Here is a 22,263-nt window from a genome sequence, read left to right as displayed (position 1 = left end):
GAGGGGCAAGTTCGAGCCTTCTGCGCAAGTGTGCAGAGCTTCGTGAACACCCGGAGGCCCAGTGCGTGCACGGGATACACATGTGCACAAGCATTCACGCTCCGGAATGCACCTGTGGCGCCGCACGTACCCAACGCGGCGGGGTGGGGCTGCGCGGCAGGACTCACCTGACGCTGTTCCGGTGGTCCGCGGTGGGCAGCTCCAGGGCGAGGCCAGTGGGCATGGGTGGCCCCGTTGGCAGCGGCTGCTGTTGGAAGATGAGCTCGGGAGTCAGGTCCACCTCAGTGGGGCTCACCATGACCTTAGCAGCAGAGAGCAGGGCCGTCTTCCCCTTGTTGTAGTTCTCCAGCACCTGGGGACAGGTCGGGCAAGCTGGTGGCGGTGGTGGAGGGGTGACAATCACATGTGGGGGCGGGGCAGCAGGCCAAGCCTCTCAGGCCAGAGCCTCATGGGGTCGGCCGGGCCCCACTCCTGCCCCCCACCTCCAGCCCAGGTCCCTGCTCCACCAGCACGGCCTGGGACTGGCCCTGCAATCATGCCTTGTCCTGCAGATGAACCAAGTTGACGTTCTCCTTCCCTATGGGCAGCCTTTCCGCGGCCAGGTGATGGCTGAGGGTGCCCCTGCTCGGCTGTGCATCTGTCATGGGCCAGGTCCCTGGGAGTCTCCCAGACCCCTCCCCGCCATGGGGCCCACATAGCGATGTGGACAGCAGAGGTGTGGGGACCAAAAGACGAGTTCCGGCTCACTTCTCTGAGCGTCCGCACCCTTGCCTGTCCTACGGGGATGGAGACCTGGCCAACAGGGCACTGCAGGGCTCTGATGAGGCGTCACTGCCCAGGCTGCTCCGGGGGCTCACCTTGTTGAGCCCCTCCATGACCACATAGGGGAGGTGCTCATGTAGCATGGCCGGCGAGATGATCACTTCGTTGAAGGCCTTGTTGTCGCCCCAGATGGCAAAGTACGTGGGCTCCTCCTGCTCACAGCAGCTGGGGGAGCATAGGGGCCGGAGGGGAAGATGAGGGTGGGTGGCAGCCTGGCTCCGGTCCCCAGGTCCCTGGGCTCCCTGCTCCGGCCTCACCCGAAGCCCTTACCCTCCCCCTCCCCCGGCCAGGAACGTTGATGCCAAAGGGGCCTAAGCCACAGTCCCTACATAGCCTACTACCTGCTCGTGGCCTGGGCCACACCTGCTCGGCCCTGGGCAAGGCCCGGCTCACAAGCCTTTTGTCACTGGGACAGAGGGTTCAGGCCCCACCCTCTGAAAGAGCACGAAGTGGGAGAAGTCTATGTACTGCTGGCCCACTCATCTCTCCCGCCCCCGCCCCACGCCTGCTCACAACCGCTGCCCACTAATTCCAGAGGGGGTGCCACACAACTGAGGCGGGAGCTGGCCAGGGCCTCAGGGTGACCCCCCAGGGCATCCACTTTTAAATGGACCGTAAGTGGGGAGAGCTACCCTGGGGGACACCAGGGAAGGCCTGGCACTGGGAACAAAGGCTGGGACTGTCCAGAGAGGAGCCTGGGGTCCTGCTCTGGTCTTTTGTTCTACTTCCACGGCCCAAGGACAGTGCAACCCTGCCATGAGTGTCCTGGGCAATCCTCTCCCCGCCTCTGCCCACGGTCCCAGGGGGGTGGCTAAGCAAGGCCAGCCCCATCCCCCACGCCCCTGGGCACTGCCGCCTCCCAGCTGACCCAGGGCCACAGGCAGCACCTACCAGCACTGCTCTGCTGGGTGGTTGTGGACCACATGGATGATGCGGCCGGGTGGGTAGAGAGGGGTGCTGGCAGACAGGGCGATGGTCAGGTCGCTGGGGTGGGTCCAGAGCCGTGTGCTGGCAAGGGTGGCCACCTCGACCTCCTCAGGCAGCTCCGACTTGGGGATACATTTGGTGGCCCCCACGATAATTCGCCACTGTGCAGGGTTGGGGGGGGGAGATGGGGACAGAGCTGACCAGGGCTGGCTGGTGGGCAGCGGCAGGAGGGGCCTCAGAGGTGACAGGGATGGCCTGTCCTGGATGGCCACGGGGCAGAGGGAAGAACAGTGCCCACCTGAAGAGGCAGTGGCTGAGGCATATGGTGGCCACAACGGCCAAAAAGATGCCAAGGACAGATGACATGACTGTTGAATTTCAGGGCTAGAACGGGGCTGGAAGACCAGTCAACTCCTCATCTAGAGGATGGGGAAAACAGCCCAGCAAAGGAAGGGACTTGCTCTGGGTCACGTCCCGCGTCAGAGACACAGCAGACACCGAAGTTCAGTCCAGCTGCATCTACGAGGCCTGGACACGTCTGGGTTGACCCCAGCCACCTGACGAGCACGCAGGCCTGGGTCCGATAGGAGCAGCTCTGCCTCCCAGAACCGGGCTCCTCCAGGCAGACATGGCCCCCTAAGGCTCTGCTGCCCTGCCCACCTCTGCCACCTGGTGCCTGGCCCAGGGCCCTGCCTGCCAGAAGGTCATGGGCACCAAGGCTGGGAACAGTCCAAACTGGGCAGGGATGATGAGTGGGGTGGGGCCGGGGGTCAGAGAAGACATGCTGGTCTGGGTTGGCCCCTTCCTGCCTGCCTCGGGGTACCTGGCCATGGCACCCACGCCCGCCTGGCACGCTGAAGCTGGCTCGGCACAGGAAGAGCCCCCAGTGCGCTCGGAGACCTGATGAGGGATGAGGCAGGGCTGAGCCTCTCCTTAGCCCCAGCGGAGCATCAGAACAAACTGCACCCAGACCCCCTCCGGCGGTGGCATCAGGACTCGGTGGAGTCTGGGGAACCGCAGCGGGCTCGGCAGAGGCCTTCCTGTCACGAACTCGAAGCACTTCGAGTTTGAGCCTTGGGCCTGCTTTTTCCTGACTTTAGGCAGCTCTGGGTGACAGGGCTGGCACTCAGGAGCCCCTGGTCCCAGTCCTGACAGCGTGTGTGAGCAAAAGCAAGTCCCTTACCCACTCTGGGCCTCGGTTTCCCCGCTCTGTACAAGGACAGGTCATAGGGGAGACAAGATGAGCGCGGAGGTGCTGAGAGTTTGACGGCCCGGTGTTCCCGTGACATCGGCCACATCGAGCCTGGCCTCACATGGCTGGGCCCTCTTGTGCTTTGTGCAAGCCCAGCATGCCAAGCAGGGGAGCGGGGGAACTCACTTTGGGCTTGGTGCTTCGCTGTAGGACGTCTAGGAGCTGTCTGCGGAAGCCTTCCAGCTGGGAGAGGCCGATCCTGGGGAAGGAAGCAAGCCGGATGTCAGCCTGGCCGGGCCAGGGACTGGGAGGGGTGTGGGGTGTGCGGGCGGAGGGGCAGGCCCGCCCACGGCAGCCACGGAAAGGAGAAGACCACGCCGTCGGTATCATGGGGTGGGAGGGGTGGGCAGGGGTGAGTCTGCAGCTCAGCAGGGCCTAGCCAGGGAAGGGAGGTCAGGCAGGGTGGGGCCACCTGTCCTCTCGCCCTGGGGACTCTGGGGGCTCTGGGATTCGCCGGGGAGATGGGAATCTGAGGGAGAGGCCCCAAGGGGGCAGGAATAGCTGGCCAGGATGGTGGTGAGAGGGAGCGACTTGTGACTTGCAACTCACCTGGGGACAAGATCTTTGCCCAGAACCACGGCCGTCACAAATTCCTTGGAGTACTCCATGGCGTCCTCACTGCAAAGGAAGCCAGGGGTTCCTGAGGCAGGGGTGGTGAGGGGGCCCTGTTCCAGCGTTCCTGGGGTTCGTGTTTTGGTTCAAGGCCCTGCGGGGAGCTCACAGGTGCCAGGCTGGGCTGCCTGCTCCTGGTCGCACCCTTCCTGCCCGTGAGGCTTTGCGGGGCGCAGATCCTGGGGTCTGCCTGGCATTTGACAGAGCACCCCTCCCTCCACTTACCAGGCCATTCCCAGGCCCCCATGTGACCAGAAGCCAGACTGCCCAGGCCAGCTCCTAGGCCTTTAGCCCCATCAACCCCAGGCAGCTCAGGCTCCGGGCTGCTCACCTCAGCAGGCCTCCTGGTGGGGAGTAGGCAAAGCACTTGAGGGTAGGGTACTGGGGGCGCAGCAGGAAGGAGAGAATGGCGGCGGTGCCTGCACCCAGGGAGTGGCCCACCACAATCAGGCCGTAGTGTTTTGTTCCTCGGCCCTGAAAACCAAGAGAAGTCTGAGAGCCCTGCCCCACGGATTGTCCGGACTATAGCTGATACCGGGCAGGCAGAGGGGTCTTCCCAGAGTCCTGACACGGGGTCTGTGCTGTGTGGTCACTGGGGCAGCAGAAGAGCCAAGCTAGACTCGCACAGAGCAACTTCCTGGGGAGACTCTTCTAATAAACTCCTACTCACCTTTCAAAACCTTGTTCAGAGTACCTCCTTGGAGAAGCCCCTCCTGATTTTCCGGGAGAGGCTTACTCCCTCCTAGACCCTGCATCTGCACGCATGGGAGACCTTTACATATGGTAATTACGCTCTACTGTAATAGCGTACGTTCTACGGAGATTGTCACCTGCCCGTTTCTGTGTCCCAGCTACTAGACTGGGGTCTCCTGAGGCCAAGGACTGCTTGGCTTTGGGAAGGGCGGTTGCAGCACCTTGGGGGCTGCCTGCCCGCGGAGCAGGGGATGGGTAGGACCCAGATTGCCCCAACCAGAGCAACACCCTTCCTATGGGCTCTGTAATTAGTTTTCTTTGTGGCCTGCTCTATATTTTGAAGCCCCTGCCCAGAGCCATCTTTGTGCCCCCAGTGCTTGGCATGGAGCAGGTGCTCATAACTGGGGGTGCTGGGCAGGGAGGCCCAAGAAATGCTGGTACGAGAGAGGAAGGGGTCAGAGGCGGGGGAGGGACTGAGCAAGTGAGGAGGGGGCTGGGAGTCAGGCATCAAAGGGGAGTGTAGGAGCCTGGCTTGTGCCACCGCACAAGGTGTGGGGGGGCTCCCCCATGCACGCACCCTGCCCCCAGGGCTGTTTTCGGGGAGGCAGAGCCAGCACGGCCAGGGCTCAGTGCCAGGGAAAATGCCTCACCAGGTCTCGCCCAAAGGCCTGGGACAGGACCATCTCCTGCTCCAGCTTCTTCTTGATGTACTCAGCCGAGAGGACCATTCCCTGGGCAAGGAGGGACAGAGGTGGGTGTCACGGGGAGGGAGGTCTTTATTTTTTATTTTATTTTTTTTAAAAGATTATTTATTTTGAGAGAGAGAGCGAGAGAGCATGCAGGGAGCAGGGGCAGAAGGAGAGGGAGAGAGAGTCTTAAGCAGACTCTGTGCTGAGTGTGCAGCTGGACACAGGGCTTGGTCTCACGACCCTGAGATCATGACTTGAGCTGAAACTAAGGAGCAGACGCTTGAGGGCGCCTGGGTGGCTCAGTCAGTTAAGCGTCTGCCTTCGGCTCAGGTCGTGATCCCGGGGTCCTGGGATCGAGTCCCGCATCGGGCTCCCTGCTCAGTGGGGAGTCTGCTTCTCCATCTCCCTCTGCCCCTCCCCCTGCTCACGTGCGTGCTCTCTCAAATAAATAAAATCTTAAAAAAAAAAAAAACCCAAAAGAATCAGACGCTTAACTGGCTGTACCACCTAGGCGCCCCGGGAGGGAGGTCTTTCAGAGACCAGCAAAACCATGACTGGAATCTCACCAATCCTGTCTCAACCATTTCCCCTTTGGCCCTCCTAACAACCTGGCTGTGGGGGCCGGTGGACACTTTATTACATCATTTCCATTTCACAGATGACAAAACTGAGGCTCAGAAGAGTTGTGTGTCTCACAGAAACCAATCTCTTCCCAGCTGCCTCTTCAGGCTCTTCTGGGGCAGGATCTGGGCCAGGCAGGACTGCGGGGGTCCCGGTGGGTGGGCCACAGTGGATCTTCTAGATGTATCCATGGCTCCTTTGACCCATCTCTCCCTGGGGGCCCAGCAAGCAGGGAGACCCCCCCCACCCCAAGAGCAGGACAGGTGTGTGTGCTGGCAAGGGAGGGGAGGGGAGAAGGGGCCTCGGGGGCCGGGGAGGAGCGGTACCTTGTGCCCCAGCCAGGCGCCGTGGTGCCCCTCCACGGGGAGGCGCTCGGCGTCACCGGTCAGGTCTGTCAGGGCATCCTTGTGGAGAGAGAAGACAGGTGAGGGCTGGGGTGAGGCCAGGAAGGGGGAGGCGGGCACCCCTCGGAGGCCGTGAGGGGTGGGCTGGGAGCCACACGGGGCATACCTTGGGGGAAAGGGTTCCCCGGATACTGATCACCACCTTCTTCTTGTCGTGGTCCACTGCCACATAGAAGGGGGTCTCATAGACCTAGGATAAGGGGGGCTCATGAGCCAAGTGGCCCTGGGATGGGGCCAGACTCAGGGAGCGACCTACGCAGGTCTCCTGACCAAGGAACCAGCTGCCTGGGCCCCCGCAAGGCCGCCGGGGCTCCCTGTAGGCTCCCCTCCAGCTCAGGCTGCCTGAGAGCTGCTGTCCTGCCTGCGGAGTCTACAGGGACCGCTGCCCTCTCCCCAGGGCCTCGCTGCTGGGTCCCCCATCCCTTCCCCCACAGCGCTGCGCCGACAAGGCCCGGGGCTGGGTGCGGGGTCGGGGAGCACTCCCTAGCCCCAGAGGGGGTGCGGGCCCGGCCGTGGCGGCGGGGGACGGGGTAGGCTGGGGGTTGGGGGGCGCTGCACACAGGCCCGGCGTGGCCGCTCACCGCGTCGTGGCAGGAGGTGTACACGATGTCCACCGCGGTCATGTTCTCGTCCAGGAAGTGGCGCCGGATGGCGATAGCGTTGCAGCCGCAGCAGTTGTCCTCCTCGATGGTGACTCCTGGGGCGAAGCGGGGCCGCGCGGGGCACAGGCAGCACCTGGCAGGGGGGCGGGGGCTCAGAGACCCCGAGAGCACCTGTCCCTGCCAGCCTCTCTGGAACCCCCCCTCGAACGGTCCCAGAGCCCTCACCCTATTTGGCCTCCTGGCGGCAGGGGACCCGGGGGGCCTCTCCCGCTCCCCACAACGCTCTCCCCGCCTCACCCCTCCATCGCTCCTCCCTCACTGGCGGCCTCCCTGGGCCCATCCTCCGCCATAGCTGCGCCCTTCTCTTCTTGCTAGCTCCTCACCCGTCTCCGGCCTCTGAGCTACCGAACCGCCTGGCCTGCTCCGGGCCCCCAGATGCCCCCCTCCCGCCTCCCCAGGCCCTGCTGGCCCACCCCCGTGTGCTCCCTGAGTCCCCCTGCTCATTGCCCAGCGCCGTCCTTGGAGCTGGCCTCACGTCCCCTCCCCACCTCACGTCCCACAGCCCATCGGTCGCTCGGCACATCGGCTCACCCTGCCTTCAACTTCGGAATGGACTCCAACCACTTTCCCTCGCGCCCACCCCTGCCACCATCATCTCTGCCTCGGAGCGTCATGGTGGCCTCCTGACGTGCCTCCCTCATCTACTCTTGCGCTCGATGTTCTCCATCGGCAGCCAGAGCGACCCCCTAAGACCTAAGTCGAGCCATGTCGCTTCACTCGAAACCCGACAGTGATGCCCTTCCTGTCCAGTGTAAGAGCCAGAGTCCTTGCGAGGGTCACCGGCGCTGCCCCATCTGGCCCAGTTCCCTGGCTTGCCGCCTCCGACCTCCCTCGGGCCCCACTGGCCCTCCTGCCCACCCTCGGATGCACTGGCCAGACTGCCCGACAGGACTCCTCACTTCCTACGGGCCTCTGCTCGAGTGTATGTCATGGTGAGGTCCGCCTTGGACACCCCCTCTAGCCCAGCCAGCCCCCTGCCAGTGTTCCCTGGCCGGACAACACCCCCTCTTTATTTCTCTCCCAAGTGTGCCTCTGGTCCTGGAGGCTCTGCGCCCTTCTCTGTGTACTGTCTGCCTCTCCCCCCGGCAACGGCTCCCCAGGGCCGGGGCTGCTCTGCCCCATGTGCAGCCACGTGCCCAGCACCAGACACACAGAGGCATCCCCCAAATGAACAGCTGAGCATCTGAGGGCCCCCCCACCCCCGGCCCCGCTGCTCGGGGTGCAGCGACTCCTCAGGCCGCCAGAGGGAGCCAGCAGCCAACAGATGGGGCCCTGGAGCCGTGAGCCAGAACACCAGGCCCCATGGGCTCCCTGTCTCGAGAGGAGAGCTGAGATTTTATGAAGAGTCCCGAATTTCGGGGATGCTGAGCGGTTTGTCCTCACCCAAGCAGCGCCTAAGGGACTGTTACCTACTTCCCAATGAGGAGAGGCCTCGCTGGGAAAACTCAGCGTCCAGCCGAGTCTGGGAAGCCACGGGGCCTGCAGTGGGCGACCACCTCAAGGCACGTGGGGGGAGCCCTCCCCGACTGCAGGGCCAAGGGGGGGCCGACCTGGGTCTGGGGTCCAGACTCCTGTTCCCAGGCAGCTGCCTCCTCTCCGTAGCCTCAGCCGGCATGTGGCCACCACAGTGTGGCCTTCAGGGACAGACACCTGGGCTTTCTCCTCGCAGCCCTGAGAAGCTGACAAAGCAGCATCCCTCCTGTCTGCAGATCCCCCCGAGGGCCCAGCCTGCCAGCGACTCCCTGGCTTCTCAAATACCCCATGGGCAGGCTGGACAGGCATTGCCTGCACTGGCGATGTCCTCACCCTGCCAGTGAGTAACGGAGCAGAGCCCGTCAGAGCCCAGGGCTCGAGGCTCCTGGTCTGGTGCTCATTTGGAGAAGCTTCTCAGCAGTGGCAGGGACTCCCAAGGACGCTGGGAGGACAGCCAGCTGTGGGAGGGGGCATGGGGTGCCTGGTCCCACTCACTCGGTGAGTCACTGGAGGATGGGAGAACAGGGTCCCAAGGGCTACCCATCCTTCTGCAGAAAGGAAGGGCAGCGCAGGAGGGGTGTGGCTGCCCCAAGGGCAGGGGTGTCACAGACAGAAGGTCAGCCTTTCCAGACGAGGGAGCCAGGGACCTGTCCTCCTTCTGTCTGGGCCAGGCTGAGGGTGGAGACACCAACGGAGAAGGGCCCCTCCTGGAGCTGTGCCCTTCTCTGGCTCAGTTAGGAAAGCAGAGTCCACCCGGCGCCCAGGGGCGGCTTGTGGGCAGGTTTGGGCAGGTGCTTGCCCAATCCCTGTGAAGAGGGTCAAAGTCTTTCACTAAAGGGCCTTCTTGACACCCTTCCAGAGGCCTCCACAGCCTGGGCCTCTACTAGGAAAGTCCTTTCTTCCAGAAAGGCAGAGCACACGGGACAGGAGCAGGAGAAGAAAGACGTAGGCAGAGGGGAGCGGAGTGGTCGAGCGGGGCAGAGAGGGGCGGGAGGGGAAGGGAGCCAGCAGGGTCCGATGCTGGGCAACCCTCACTCGATCCTCTCAAACCAACCCCAGGAGGTAGGTACTGCCATCCCCACTTTACAGATAAGGAAACTGAGCCTTGCGGAGGTAGGCCGACTCGCCCATGGCTGCCAGCGACAACATCTGGATTCAAACCAAATACTGTGTGATTCCAGAGCCCACGCTCTTCCCCGCCTAAGGATAATGCAGACCTAGAGAGGCCGAGGCCCAGAGGCGGTGTGGAAGAGAAGTCATGCAGGCCACAGACCACGGGGGGCGGGGGGGCAGGCACAGTCTGTTCGGGGAGAGTCTCCCACAGGCTGGCCCAGCCTCGGGACCGCTGCTGGCCCACACACGCCGGCCGGCCGGCCGGAAGGACGAGACAGGGGTACTCACGAGCAGGACCGCGCCAGGCGGCAGAGGCCGCAGGCCGGCTTCCGCATCAGGTACATGGGCCACCCATAGGCGGCCAGGGCGAAGAGCATGTAGTAACAGACCTCTCTGTAGCGGAGCATCTCGTGCTGGAAGAAAGCAGGGGGAGGCGGTCACCTCTCACCGTTCCGGCCTACAGCCTCTCGGCCCAAGGGCTCCCCTTGGATGGAGGAGGGAGCGGCCCTCCTGGCCTCCCCGGGGACTGCGGGCCCACCGTGCTCCTGCCTTGGAGGAAGGACCGCTCCTCCAGATGATAATTGCATTTCCCTAATTATCTCCATGCAACCAGGGCACGAAGCCTCCTGGGGCCTCTCCTGATGCTCCAACCTCCGAATTAATGATTTGGGGACAGAAAACCACTCGGAGCACTGGATCGATTTCCTTGCCTGTTTTCCAGAGAAGGGAAGTGAGGGGGAGGCGTGAGTGGCCATCACCCGCCTCAGCAGTCAGGCCTGGGAAGGGAAGTTTAACCCTCAGAGGCCCTGGGCCCTGTCCTCCAGCTGGGGGTGTCCGGGCCTTGAGCAGCAGGGCTGGCCCTGTAGACGCTGGGTGACCTGACAAATCGGCAACACTCTCTCAGCCCGCCAAGTTCTTTGTCTGCAAATATGGGGAGACTCCAGTTTGACTGGGCAAGTCACGGGCTCCCCACGGATGTCTGGAGCAGATTGGAATCTCTGCAGAGAAAGGCACCAGTTTGAAACCCAGAGTCTGAGGCCGGTGGCTATTGTTATTATCAGCCCAATGGGCTGGAAGGAGACAGGAGACACAGGTGTCCCAGCGAAGCGGCTTCCAGTGTCCCGGGTGTGCCAGGTGCTGGAGGGCTCCTGCACTTAGGGGGAATTAGTCACCTTGTAAAAGTTAAAGAGGGTGATTAGTCATCTTCTGAAGTGAAATAGGTAGCACTTTAATAAGGGCCCAGAGGGGTGGAAGCATCCCCGGGCCAGCTCTGTCTGCTCTTTAGGAATGAGCTGGAGAAGGTAATTAACTTCTCTGTGTGTCGGAGCTCGGCTCCGGCTGGAGGGCGGGGCGCTGGCAGGCTCTGCCAAGTGGCAGGCAGAGACCCCAGCACCTCAAGGCCCTGCGGCCCGCCTCTGCCCCCTCCTCACGTGGCGGGAGAACCCGGGGCGATCCAGGTAAGCGAGGCCAGGCAAGGCACCTGCTGCGGGCGGGCCATTTTCAGAGGGGATACACGCAGCTACTTTGGGCAGTGGGGACAGATGGAGACTGGAGGCTTTTCTAGGGGATCTAGATACAAGGGAGGAATCCTTTCTAGTAGGTCCCGACTGCGGAACTGGACTCAGAATGACTCATTTCCTCTCCACTAGCGCTCTGGGGGGAAGGTACGCCCAGCATCATTACCCACGCAGGAACGGGCTCAGAAGGGATGGAGGACTTGCTCAAGGTCACAGCGACAGCGGCGGAGCTGAAGCACCCCTAATCGGTTTGCTCCTGAGGCCGCCAGCTGCAGTGTTGGCCCCGGGCAGCACAGGGCCCTTGTGGTGGTGAGGGGGCTCCCCTGGCCACAGGACCGGCCCCACCTTTACCTGTGAAACACTGGGGTTCTAGTACAGAGGCCTGAGAAGAGGTTCCATAAGCAGTGCGGTATGTCACGCTGCCTCTTAGAACAGGAGTAGCAACCGTGTAAGCCGCGCACGCCTGGGAAGCACCTTAGGATCTCACGAGGCCAGGACTGAACATTCTGAGTGTAGTGAAGCTGATTCCAGGGTTTTGACCATGGGACCAGCATGACGGGGGCGGTCCTCAGGAGGAAGGGGTGTGAACTGAGGAGGGAGGCTACGTGGAGAGCTGCGGGGGGCCCCACAGAGGAGGAGGTGCCGCCCATGCTGTCGGGGCAGTGGGCAGGTGGCCTGCTCAGGCCGCCCCAGCAGAGGGCGAGGGACCCGGGGCAGGGGGTCTGACTCACCGAGTTCTTGAGGTCAAGATACTTGGTGTTTCTGGTCACTGGCATCCCAGACAGGAAGGTCAGAATGTCATTGTTCGCCTGTAAAACCAGGGTGTGAAGGTGGCTGTCCCAGGTCCAGGGGGTATGGCGGAGAAAGGGGGTCCAGCCCCCCAGGCTCTGACTCTGCCTGCTTCCCAAGGGCCTGAACACCCAAACGAGTGTGTGCTTTCTAGCTCTTCCACGACCCAGCCAGTTTCCCCAAATCGGAGGTCTCCTCACATGTCCATTGCTCCCTTTCCACCAAGAGCATCAAACACCGCCCCCGCTGCCCCGGGGACATTCCTGCCCAGGCTGAGGGTAACGCGCTTTGTAGGGAATGCTGGGAGGTCCCAGCTGAGATCGGGGTGCTGGGGGGGGGTGGGATGGAGGTAAGTGCAGAGGGCCGAGGCACCGAGCATCATTATTCATGAGGGCGGCTGGCCTGGCAGAGGGAAGTCACTCAAGCCAGAGGCAGGAGGGGAGCTGGCATCAGGGGGTGACCAGAGGGACCCCAGGGAGGGGCCCGGAGGAGGGCGGGTGCTCACCTCGTCCAGCACGGCGTTGCGCTTGGCCCGCTGCCGCTGCCGGAGCAGCACCAGGCCAGCAATGATGTCGGATGGCACGATGTCGAGGTCTCGGAAAAACTCGGCAAAGAGGTAGGCGATTTCTGAGTAGGCGTCCTGTGGGGTCCGGGGGGGTGGGCGGGAGGCAGGGGCAGGGGAGCAGGAGAGAAGGTGAGAGACCAGGCATGAATCCCCCGGGACTGGGGCTCTGCTCCGGGCCCAGGGCCAGCTCGCCCCCGGTACCTGCTTGGCACCAGCCGGGCCCACCCCCGCCTGGCCCTCTGCAGCCATGACCCCGAGGGCCCTAGCCTGGGCTCTGGACCCCCGCAGACGTGGCCAGAGCTGTCTGTGACAGCCACCGAACCTTGTCCGGCCTCCACCTCCCGGCCCTCTCCTGTCCTCGGAGCTCCTACAGCACTCACCGTCACCGCCTACCACGCACAGATGCCAATGTGAGCCATTTCCCGTTCTTTCCCCAGCCACTAGGAATCAAGGCCTGCTCAGCCCGGCTTGTTTCTCCTCCGCCTTTCTCTCTAGCAGAGAAGCCCAAACTGAGCTCCTGACTGCTGCCTCCCCACACTGAGTTGCTTCCCACCTCTCAGCAGCTGTGACCTGGAAAGGCCTCCTAAGGGCCGAGCCTCGGGGCGGGGAGGGGGGGGGCAGGCCCCCCTCCCCCACCTGCCCACAGCTGCCGGCTCAGGGACCCTCACAATGTGCCTGGATAAGGGTGTGACGCCGGGCCGGTGGCCCCTCTGGCTTCCCCGCAAGCCTGGTCCTCGGGCCAGCCCGAGCCCAGGGCAGGAGGCAGGAGGTGCGCAGCCAACGGCAGCCCCGCCTGTCCCTGAGCCCGGCATCCTCCCTGCCTCGGTCCGCGTGGGAGTCGGGAACCTTTTCCCTAACCTGTTGGGGTGGGGGGGCTATGATGGGAGCAAACTCGTGGCAAGTGGTTTTCTCTCGCTGGGTTTCACCCTTGAGTGCCCGGCATTTGTAAGAGAACAAAAATCGGGGGTTGCAAACTCAAAGGCCTAATGAGGCCAAACGGCGCTAGCTACTACTCGGCTCCGGCTGACTGCCCTGCGAGGGGCCCACACTGCCAGACCTAGAGATACGAAACTGTACATGAATGCCCTGCTTCTTCACGTTAGCACTCAATTCAAATTTGAAGCCACCACAGCACAGAGGGATCAAAACGTGCTCTGGGCTGGACCTGATCCCCAGTGTTTGATGGGACCCAGATCCTGGGCCGCCCCTCCCCGCAGTGCCCTAACATCAGCCCCATGTGCCCAGGAGGGGTGGGTGTGTCCCTCTAGACCCCCCAGAGAGGCCCATGGGGGTGATCCCCACCCACCAGGGAACCTCCGGGGAGTGGGGGGCTTTCTTATACCTGATTACTCACTCTACAGCTCACCAGGGGCTGCTGGAGGGAAGGAGCCACTCAGGCTTCCAGTGGCTTCCATGGAGGGCACTTGCTGTCTGGCTCAGGGAGGAGTGGTCTCCTGACCTCACTGGTTCTGCCACTAACTAGCTGTGGGACGTTGAGCAAGTCACACCACCTCTCTGGGCCTCAGCTGTCTGATCTGAAAAACGAGGGGTAGGGGATGGGGGGGACACTAGATGGTCTCTAAGGGCCCTGCCAGCGTGGGGGGTCTGTCTCGAGGACCCCAGGGGCCCTACTTCCCCCCCAGGGGCTGCCCTCTGCTGAGCCGGCCTTGCTTTGGCAGCACCGGGCCCCTCAGGCTGCTCTTCCGAGCACCAGGCCCAGAGGCTGGCTACGGGCGTCTGGGCTCGGCACCTGACAGCTGCGACGGATCTTCCAGAGCCCTTTGCAGCTGGTGACACGCTGCTTTTCTGTGCTTTCAGGTCACCCTGATTTTTTAGTGTCTCCTCTCCTAAACTACTGTAAGTTCCAAGGGGCTGGATGAAAGGTCTTGAAACCCTTCCGTCCCCGCGACAAGGCCAGGGATTGCCCGTTTCACATGCCGGAGGGAGTCGGCCAGTCAGTGGATACCAGGTCCTCACCTTGCTCCTGCTTAAAACCCAGGGCCCTTCTGGCAGCCCTGCCCCACCGGCTCTGCCGAGGAGTGGCAGCCCCTCAGTGGCTGGCGGCAGGGTGTGCGCCAGAGGGAAGCGATGTCCTGGTACTTACTGACTGGGAGTCCTTTGTCCGAGTGCAGCACAGGAACACCTTGAGCCGGCGCGACCAGCTGGTGGCCTGACCCTCCTCCAAGCGATGCCTGCAAGGGGACAGAGTTGGTATGTGTGAGGTCAGGGGGCGGGACCAGATGTGATGGGAACAGGGCAGCCTGTTCCCAGGATCCCACCATGGAGCTCTCCAGCAGGGGGTCTAGGAGAGAACAGGCCTGGGCCTGGCCAGGGTCCCATGGGGGGACACTGCTGGTCTAACATGGCCTACGGTTGGCCATGCTCCCAGCTTCTGGCAGACTGAACACCAGCATGCCCAGCGGACTTCAGAGGTGGGAGCCCAAACTGGGGGCCGCTCTGTGGCTCAGGTGTCCAATGGCTCAAACTAAGAACCCTGGGACACTGCAGCAGGGTGCTGGGCCTCTTAGCCAACTCACTGGAGCAGACCTGTTGGACAGACTTGCTTCCCCTTGGAAAGGATTTCAGATACCCAGCACTCTCTGTATTTGGGGGAAATTTAAGGGGCACGTGAGGCTCTGCATCTCCCAACTCCTTGGATCTGTTACATTAGAGGGGGCAAGGGCCCCCACCCTTCATCTGCATGGCTGGCGCCTGTCCATTCCCACCCCGAGCCCCAGCCCCAATGTGTCTAGCTGCTCTGACAGGGAGTCAGGGTATCCAGGAGGCCACACCCAAGGGCAGAGTGCTGGCTGATTATCCACAGAAGCCCTTCCAATGCTGGGTGCCCAGAAATCGGTGTGGTTTTTTGTTTGTTCTGTTTTTAAAGATTTTATTTTTATTTGAGAGAGAGAGTGAGTGAGAGAGCACACGAGCAGGGGCAGAGGGAGAGGGAGAGGGAGAGGGAGAAGCGGACTCCCCTGCTGAACAGGGAGCCCAATGTGGGGCTCAATCCCGGGACCTTGAGATCATGACCTGAGCTGAAGGCAGACGCTTAACCGACTGAGCCACCCAGGTGCCCCGAAATCGGTGTGTTTTGAGCATAAATTTAAGAGACCCAACATTAAATGTGTAAGCTTCCAGACTGAGCAAGAAGAGGCTGGTTTGCTTTTGTGACACGTGCCCTCCCCTCCCTCCGGTCCCTGAAGATGCTAATGCTTGGGGGTCCGGAGGGGAAGGCACGGGTGACCCCGAATGATTGCAAGGCACTTAGCATCCATCAGGAGTGACAGGCCAGGCCCTCCTTCCCGAGCCCTCTGGCTTCCCTCTGCAGCGAAGCGCTGCTTCCTACAGCCCTAGTTCCATAAGGCAGTGGGCCACAAGGACAGAGAAGGCCACAGGGCTTTCCAGGACTAGGGGAGGGGTTAGGAGAGGGTAAGAAGGATACAAGGGAACTGCTGCTTCTGGAATCTACGAGCTCTAAGGGACTTGGGCCGCCTTACATCACAAAGCAACATGCCCCTGCCAGGGGCTTGATAGAGGGACAGCATGCTGGCCATCCGGGATCCCAGAGCATCACATTCCTTAACCCTTTCTAATCTAATGGGCTTTTAAACATTCAAAGCGTAGTTCCTGCTGGGCCTCTGGCTGATCGAGTGCTGACTGTACGCTTTGCTGCACTACCCCTTATGCCCACCAGGAGGCAGATGGAGCCAGGGAAAGGTTTGGCCTAATGCATCAGTTAGAGACCAGCACAGGCAGATTGTGAAGCTGGACGGCAAGTACATGGACCCAGCACCCCTCTGGGAGTGCAGACGCCCCTGCAAAGATCCAAGGTCAAGGCTCCCAGGGAGCAGTGCTGGGAAGAACCCATCTCCCCACCTCTACCAGATTTCATTGGCAGGAGAGAGGGCCCGGGGCTTAAACAGCTTCCTGACTTCCAAAGATGCTAAAATAACCTATCAGTGTGGCACGGGGTGGGGGGGTGGGGGGTTGTGTGCGTCCCCAAACCTGGAAGTGGATGAAGGGCAGGCAGGCTTGAAAATGTCCCTGTTAGAAAAACGGTTGGTTTCAGAGCTGAGGGAGGGCCAGTGGAGACCAGCCCGAGAGGTGGTCACATTAACCAAGCCACAGCCTAGGCCTGCCCTCCCGACCCCTGCAGAGAGCTGGAGAAGACGCAACAGGTCAGAGCCCATGAGCTCTGAGGCCTCTCACTTACCCCCACAGGACCCGAAACTGCAGGAAAACTTTCTAATTAAAACTTCAGCCCCCGACTGCAAAGGCGCTGGCTTCCCTGGGCCCCAAAGGCAATTACCCAGAGTCAGGGAGGGGAGATTTTTTTCCCCAGGGCCCCAGAAGCCTAGAAACCAGGTCAGGTGGGGGCGTATGCTCAGAATGAGCAAAATGGGACGGGTGGTGGTGGCCTGCTACGCCAGGAGGGAGAACAGACTCCGGGGCCTTGGCTCCAAGACCTGGTATTTTGGGCTGGGAGGTGGCCAGCCCAGGCGCGGGTGTGGCTCTGGCCGATCTGCCGAGCTGACGTGGAGGGCCTGAGAGGAGCTGAAAGCAGAGGCGCAGGAGGGTGGGGTGAGGAGAATTCCCACTGGGCCCGGGGGCCTGGGCAACCCGCTGGTCTGGCCGAGGGCTCCGGACTCCCCTGCCCTGGGGATGGAGTGCCAGATCTGCTCCCCGTCAACATGACCTGCGGCAAGTGACCTGCCCTCTCCAGAACTTGGACTCCTCATCTGTAGACTGGGTCTCCTAAGGGCACCAGGGCCGGCAAAAGGACTGAATGGGCTGATGGTAGAAAGGGCTCATGGCAGGGCCTAAGTCATAGTAGAAGCTCGGTGCCCCCCCCCCCCGGAAGCCCCCCTCTCCCCCCGCCGATCTTTTTCTTTCACTAAACAGGAATTCCTGTGACCCTGGATTCTCTCATTTTCTTTACCATGGCACAGCATTCCCCTTCCTTCGAAACACCGTGCAAAGCTTACCCCCTCCAGGAAGCCTTCCTTGATTAACCTTCTCCAGGCCCCTTAATCCTAGAGGGAGCCCAGCCTAGTGGTTAAGAGCAAGGGCCCTAGGGGCGCCTGGGTGGCTCAGTGGGTTAGGTGTCTGCCTTCGGCTCAGGTCATGATCCCAGGGTCCTGGGGTCGAGCCCTGCATCGGGCTCCCTGCTCAGCGGGGAGTCTGCTCCTCCCTCTCCTCCCCACTTGTGCTCTCTGTCGCTATCTCTGTCTCTCTCTCAAATAAATAAATAAAATCTTTAAAAAAAAAAAAAAAGAGCAAGGGCCCTAAAGCCAGACCGCCTGGGCGGGAGCCGAGCCCCACCATATTCCACTCGGGCAAGTCCCAGCTCTGTCTGTGTTGCGGGGATGATGCTAACAGCCCCCTCAAGCAGCCCCACGTGCTTGGCTTGGCTCGGGCGTGCGTCCTGCTGTGATGACCGCATGGTTAACAGCACTGAAGATGGTGCCAATGGTCATGATGGCCGAACTGACTGAGCACGTACCAAACGTGTGAGCAGAGCATCAACCGCTCTGCACTTGTTTTATTGAAATCTCACGGCTGCAGTCTGAGCAGTCACGATTCCCACTTTACAGACCAGGAAACTGAGGCCGGGGGAGGCTAAGACTGTCACCAATGCCCATGGCTCCCACAAGCTGATATGTGGTTCGGGAGGCACGGGGGCCAGCTCTGCCCACCTGCCCGCAAATCTCCTGGGGGGGCTGCCCGCCCACCCGGCCCACTCACCGGAGGTTGTAGGTCCGGAGGTTGCGCTGCCGCCTCTTGGTGGCTCTCAGCTTGACAAAGGTGCGGCCCGTGGGGTCGAAGACGCAGAGGACAGTGATGCAGACACTGAGGATGACCACCCAGTTGCAGACGACCATCCCTGCAGGGCAGCAGTGGGAAGCAAGAGGTGGAGGTACTGGGGGGGCGGTCCTCCCTGGCTCACCTGCTCTGTGGAAAGGGGCCCTGGCGCCTCCCTATCATCATCTGCTTCTGGGGCCCAAGAGCAAGGCTCAGAAGCCCCTGACCCCAGCCTCTGGCCACCTGGTTGCCCCGTGCTGAGCCATGACCCCAAGGCCCAGCCTGGGTACAGAGCAGGCAGCTCTGGGCCCACCCCTCCACAGCAGGTTCCCTTGAGGGCAGGTGGCCGAGCACGGGAAGAAGCCCACAGCCTCAGCCACCATCCTGCCCGGTGTCCTCACAGCAACCGTCCCCCTTGGGAGGTGCCTGAGCTGCATCCTCTCTGAAAGACCCCGTCCCGGCCACCCCTGGGGCTGGCTGACATACCGAGGGTGACATTCTTGGCAGTGAGGTCGTTGCAGGAGGTATAGTACTGAGTGAGCCAGACGATGCCCACGATGGCATAGATGAACTCGATCACCAGGATGGCTGCGAGGAGAGCAGGGACCAGGCTGAAGGACGGCCACGGTCTGCCTGCCCGGGAAGGGCCCTGGAGCCTCCACCTGGCCCCTCTGCAGCAGGGGCACCAGACCCCCGCCCACCCCCTCCCCCCGGCACAGGCCTCGTGGCAGGTAGGGCCCAGGGAGCGCGGCTGTCCCACCACCGCTCTGTCCTGCTACGACGCACCCACCACCTGTTCTAGCGTAAGTGTCCTCAGGCCCCCCGACACCTCCCTGAGAGGGTGATCGCAGGGGCGGATGATGAAGAGGCATTTCTCTGTTCTTTCAGGATTTTAGACTTATGTCCATGAACTCTGCTATCAGACGTATCTTAGGCAAGTTACCTAATCTCCCTGGGCCTCCGCTTCCTCATCTGTAAAATGGGGTGACAACGTCTGCGTTACAGGACTGCGGAGAATTAGATGAGAGAGGGTTCATCTCACGGAGACTGCTATTTCCCAGAAGGAGGCTCCAGCACTCGGGGCAGGAGGAGGGAGGGGCCCCCGCAGGCAGCAGCTGCTGCTCAGGCCAGGGGGCTGGGGGCACGGGAAAGCCTTAGAGGACCCAGCTCCAGAGGCAGTGCCCGAGGCAGCTGAGAGGCCGGGCTTGGAGACAGACAAGCTGGGTTCAAATCTCAGCACACACACACACACACACACACACACACACACACACACACACACACTCTATAGCCATGTGACCCTGAGGGAGCTAATTAACCTCCCCGGGGATGGGGGCCCTCAGATTCCTCATCTGTAAAGGGAGACCAATAATGGCTCCTCCCGCAGCTAACAAGGGGAAGGGCTTAGCACAGCTCCTGGAAGCACGCTTGAGAAAGATGGGGAGGAGTGGCTGGAACCCAAGCCGGGAAAGAAGACACAGGCGGGCCCTCCAGGGAGCTGATCCGGACCCCTGAGGGGCTTCCTGGGAAGGGGGGCTCTCTTTGGGGGAGGATTTCAAAGTAGCAGAAGCTAGAGGTGCTTGGCCTAGAACAGGGGCCAACAAACTTCCCCTGTAAGGGCAGAGTAAATATTGTAGACTTCGCAGGTCATCTTCTCTGTCCTGACTACTCAGCTCTGCCGCACTGCGCACGAGCAGCCAGAGACAGTGAGTACATCAGTGAATGAGTGTGGCTGGGTTCCAATAAAACTTTATTTACAAAAACAGACAGCAGGCTGGATGTGGCCCTCGGGCTGCAGTTTGCCCACCCCTGGTCTAGAACGCAAGCCCAGTAAGTCTGCTGGTTCGCGGCTGGACCCTGGTGCTGGCCCAGGGTCTGGCCCATCGCATGTGCCCCACAAATGCTGGCCGACTCAGTGATGGAGCCCAGGGAGGAGGGTGGAGGTGGGGGTGGTCTGGAGCAGCCCCCACCCACGGCAGGTGGCCCTTACCCAGGCGCACGTAGAGCACGTACTGCATGGATTCGCGGGGCTCTGTGTAGAGGATGCCCCCGCGCATGCTCAGCCAGATGATGGCCATCTCGGCGATCATGCAGCTCAGCAGGATGCCCAGGTAGCCGCGGCCGTGGTCCACTAGGTTGAGGGAGCAGGCCTCGTTTGGGTTGTAGACCAGGCCGAAGAGCACCACAGACAGGATCACAAACCTGCAGAGAGGCACACGTGAGAGGGGGCCGGGCAGTCTGGGCACCTCCCATGGACCCTGGCCAGCCGGGACTCAGCAGCTAGAGGGCTTCACTGCTTCGGGCTCAGGACCACTGTCCACCTGGCAGCTAGTGCCTCTGAGGACAGGGGCGGCCGGGGACAGGGAAGCGAGAGCAGGGAGCCCAGCTGCTGGCCGTGGGCGGGGAGTGGTGGCAGCCCTGCCCAGTGATGGTGCTGGGTCCAGGGGTGGCCAGGCAGGGTCTCTGGGCTCCACGTGGGCATCTCCCTAAGCGGTGGGTGCTCCAGACACCAACAACTCCTAGGAGCCGGGAGCATGACAGGGTCGGGACGGACGGCCAGAAAGCCTTCTTCCAGGCCTGTGGCACGGCCCTAAGACTCACCAGGTGGTGTGCAGGAGGAAGAGGAAGATGGCTGGCAGGACAAGGTCGTCACTGCCCACAGACCAGCGCCGCCGGAACACCACAATCCCGGGCATGGCTGGCAGCTCTGCAGAGGCTCAGCGGGCCTGGTGCTCACCTCCTGAAAGACAGCGGAGGACCCTGTGGGCTGCCTGGGCTGCTGCGGCAGCCGGGGCCACCACACTCCTGGCCAGGTGTGCACAGCACACCAGCATCTCTCCCACGCCCCACGGCCCGGATGCTTCCCGGCCATTGGAAATGCTGATCCACGGCTGGGCAGGATCCACCTCCAACCCTATCCACCCTCTGCAGCCAGAGACAGGCTGCGGCCTTACCCCTGAGGATTCTCTTGTCCCCAAGACTGGCACCAGCCCTTTGGAATTGGCTCTCCCTAGGGTTACTGCAATAGTAACTGATCACTTCCATTAAAGACCCGGGCTCACCCCTGCCTCCCCCTACATGGGATGAGGGGAGCCCCAGGTCTCCTGCTGCCTTTTCTCAAGGAGACCTGGACCAGTGCATGTAGTCCTTGGGGGTGGGGTGGGGGCTTCCCAGACCAAGCACGAGCCTGTCCCTCAGCACAAACCAAACAAGACAGGTAGAAGGCTGAAGACCTTGGGGAGGCGGGGGAGGGCATGCATGGATCTAGCAAGTATGGAGGCAGGAGAGCACCCAGCACATAGCAGGTGCTCAGTAAATATGTGTTGAATGAGATCTTCAGTTTCTTGCTTTGCTGGACCCCTGGGAGTATGCTCTATGCCTCGATTTCACACTCACCAGACAGAGTGCCCAACCACAGCTATGCCTCTTGGTAGGGAGGGACAGAGCTGGGATCTGGGGTCAGGGGCATGACTGGGGCCACCCAGCCCCTCTGCTGGAAGGGTGGTGAGTGAGTCCTGCAGGGCATCCCATCCTCCTGGCAACCACACCTCCCATGCCCACCCTGAGCCATGCAGCCTCTGCTGCCCGGTTGAAAACTCTCTGAAGCTGAATTCAGATCAGCCACAGGCAAGCTCAGGGAGGAGGGCCCAGAAATCCAGGGCCCCCACGCCCTAGAGACCTAGGAGCAAGGGGAGCGCTGCAGGCCAGGAGGCTCCCCACACGGCGGGGGGGGGGGTTGCTCTGGGAGATACTGGTGAGAGGCTCCAGGGTAGCCCTGCGCTGAACTGTGCAGAGGAACCCCTGCAGTGGGGGTGGATGCCCCGCTGCTGGGCAGCTGCCCCCAGGCCCAGAGGCTTACATGGCACCTGGTTCAGAGGCGGGCGGCAAGTCCTCCTCTCCCCGGTGATGGCTCCGGGGAAAGCGAGTGTCCTCGGAGACCAGCATCACTCGGGAAGCAAGTGACCAAGTATCCCCTGGCCGGTGGGCACGGCGCTCAGGTTGGACGAGGGGCCATGGGGCCGGCTGGCCAGCCGGCATGTCCGGGCTGGCCTGTCTCGGTCCCTCTCTCTCTGGTGCAGCCACTTCAGCAGCCAGGCTGCTCCCTGCGAGCTGGCGGCCTGGCGGGCTAGCCTGGCGGGGTCGTGCCTACTCCTCCCCCCCTCAGGAAGTGATGTCATCCCACTCTCTCCAAGGAGGAGTCAGAGCGCGGATTGTGGGAAGTGGGAGAAGGATGAAGAGCGCGGGAGCCGCATGGAGGGGTGGCCGGGCGGGGGTGGGGGTCTGGGGCTCCAGCAGGGTGCCTGTCCCGACCAGACCAG

The 22,263-nt window shown here is 62.1% G+C and overlaps 1 protein-coding gene across 5 annotated transcripts in view; it reads right to left on the bottom strand.

The window, feature by feature from the left end:
- DAGLA (diacylglycerol lipase alpha) overlaps positions 1-22,263 on the bottom strand; it is a 62,536-nt gene that overhangs the window by 4,782 nt on the left and 35,491 nt on the right. For 4 of the 5 annotated variants that reach the window (XM_027581209.2, XM_027581212.1, XM_027581210.1 and 1 more), the window contains 18 exons: positions 20,546-20,684; positions 19,935-20,146; positions 18,431-18,532; positions 17,888-18,026; positions 14,244-14,331; positions 12,080-12,214; positions 11,517-11,594; positions 9,557-9,681; positions 6,602-6,755; positions 6,127-6,210; positions 5,943-6,020; positions 4,957-5,037; positions 3,945-4,087; positions 3,551-3,619; positions 3,128-3,200; positions 1,714-1,910; positions 858-987; positions 168-352 (listed from right to left, as the gene is read on the bottom strand). In XM_027581209.2, the coding sequence (XP_027437010.1) occupies positions 168-352; positions 858-987; positions 1,714-1,910; positions 3,128-3,200; positions 3,551-3,619; positions 3,945-4,087; positions 4,957-5,037; positions 5,943-6,020; positions 6,127-6,210; positions 6,602-6,755; positions 9,557-9,681; positions 11,517-11,594; positions 12,080-12,214; positions 14,244-14,331; positions 17,888-18,026; positions 18,431-18,532; positions 19,935-20,146; positions 20,546-20,640 (2,168 nt within the window). In that variant the 5' untranslated portion in view covers positions 20,641-20,684. Of the gene's footprint in view, positions 1-167; positions 353-857; positions 988-1,713; positions 1,911-3,127; positions 3,201-3,550; positions 3,620-3,944; positions 4,088-4,956; positions 5,038-5,942; positions 6,021-6,126; positions 6,211-6,601; positions 6,756-9,556; positions 9,682-11,516; positions 11,595-12,079; positions 12,215-14,243; positions 14,332-17,887; positions 18,027-18,430; positions 18,533-19,934; positions 20,147-20,545; positions 20,685-21,803; positions 21,959-22,263 lie in introns of those variants that run through there. The other variant, XM_027581213.2, reaches the window with a different exon arrangement.

The sequence above is a fragment of the Zalophus californianus genome, chromosome 11, assembly GCF_009762305.2.
Source record: "Zalophus californianus isolate mZalCal1 chromosome 11, mZalCal1.pri.v2, whole genome shotgun sequence".
Classification (NCBI taxonomy): domain Eukaryota; kingdom Metazoa; phylum Chordata; class Mammalia; order Carnivora; family Otariidae; genus Zalophus; species Zalophus californianus.
Note: the sequence above shows the minus strand (reverse complement) of the source record. Positions and strands in the feature narration are given on the sequence as shown.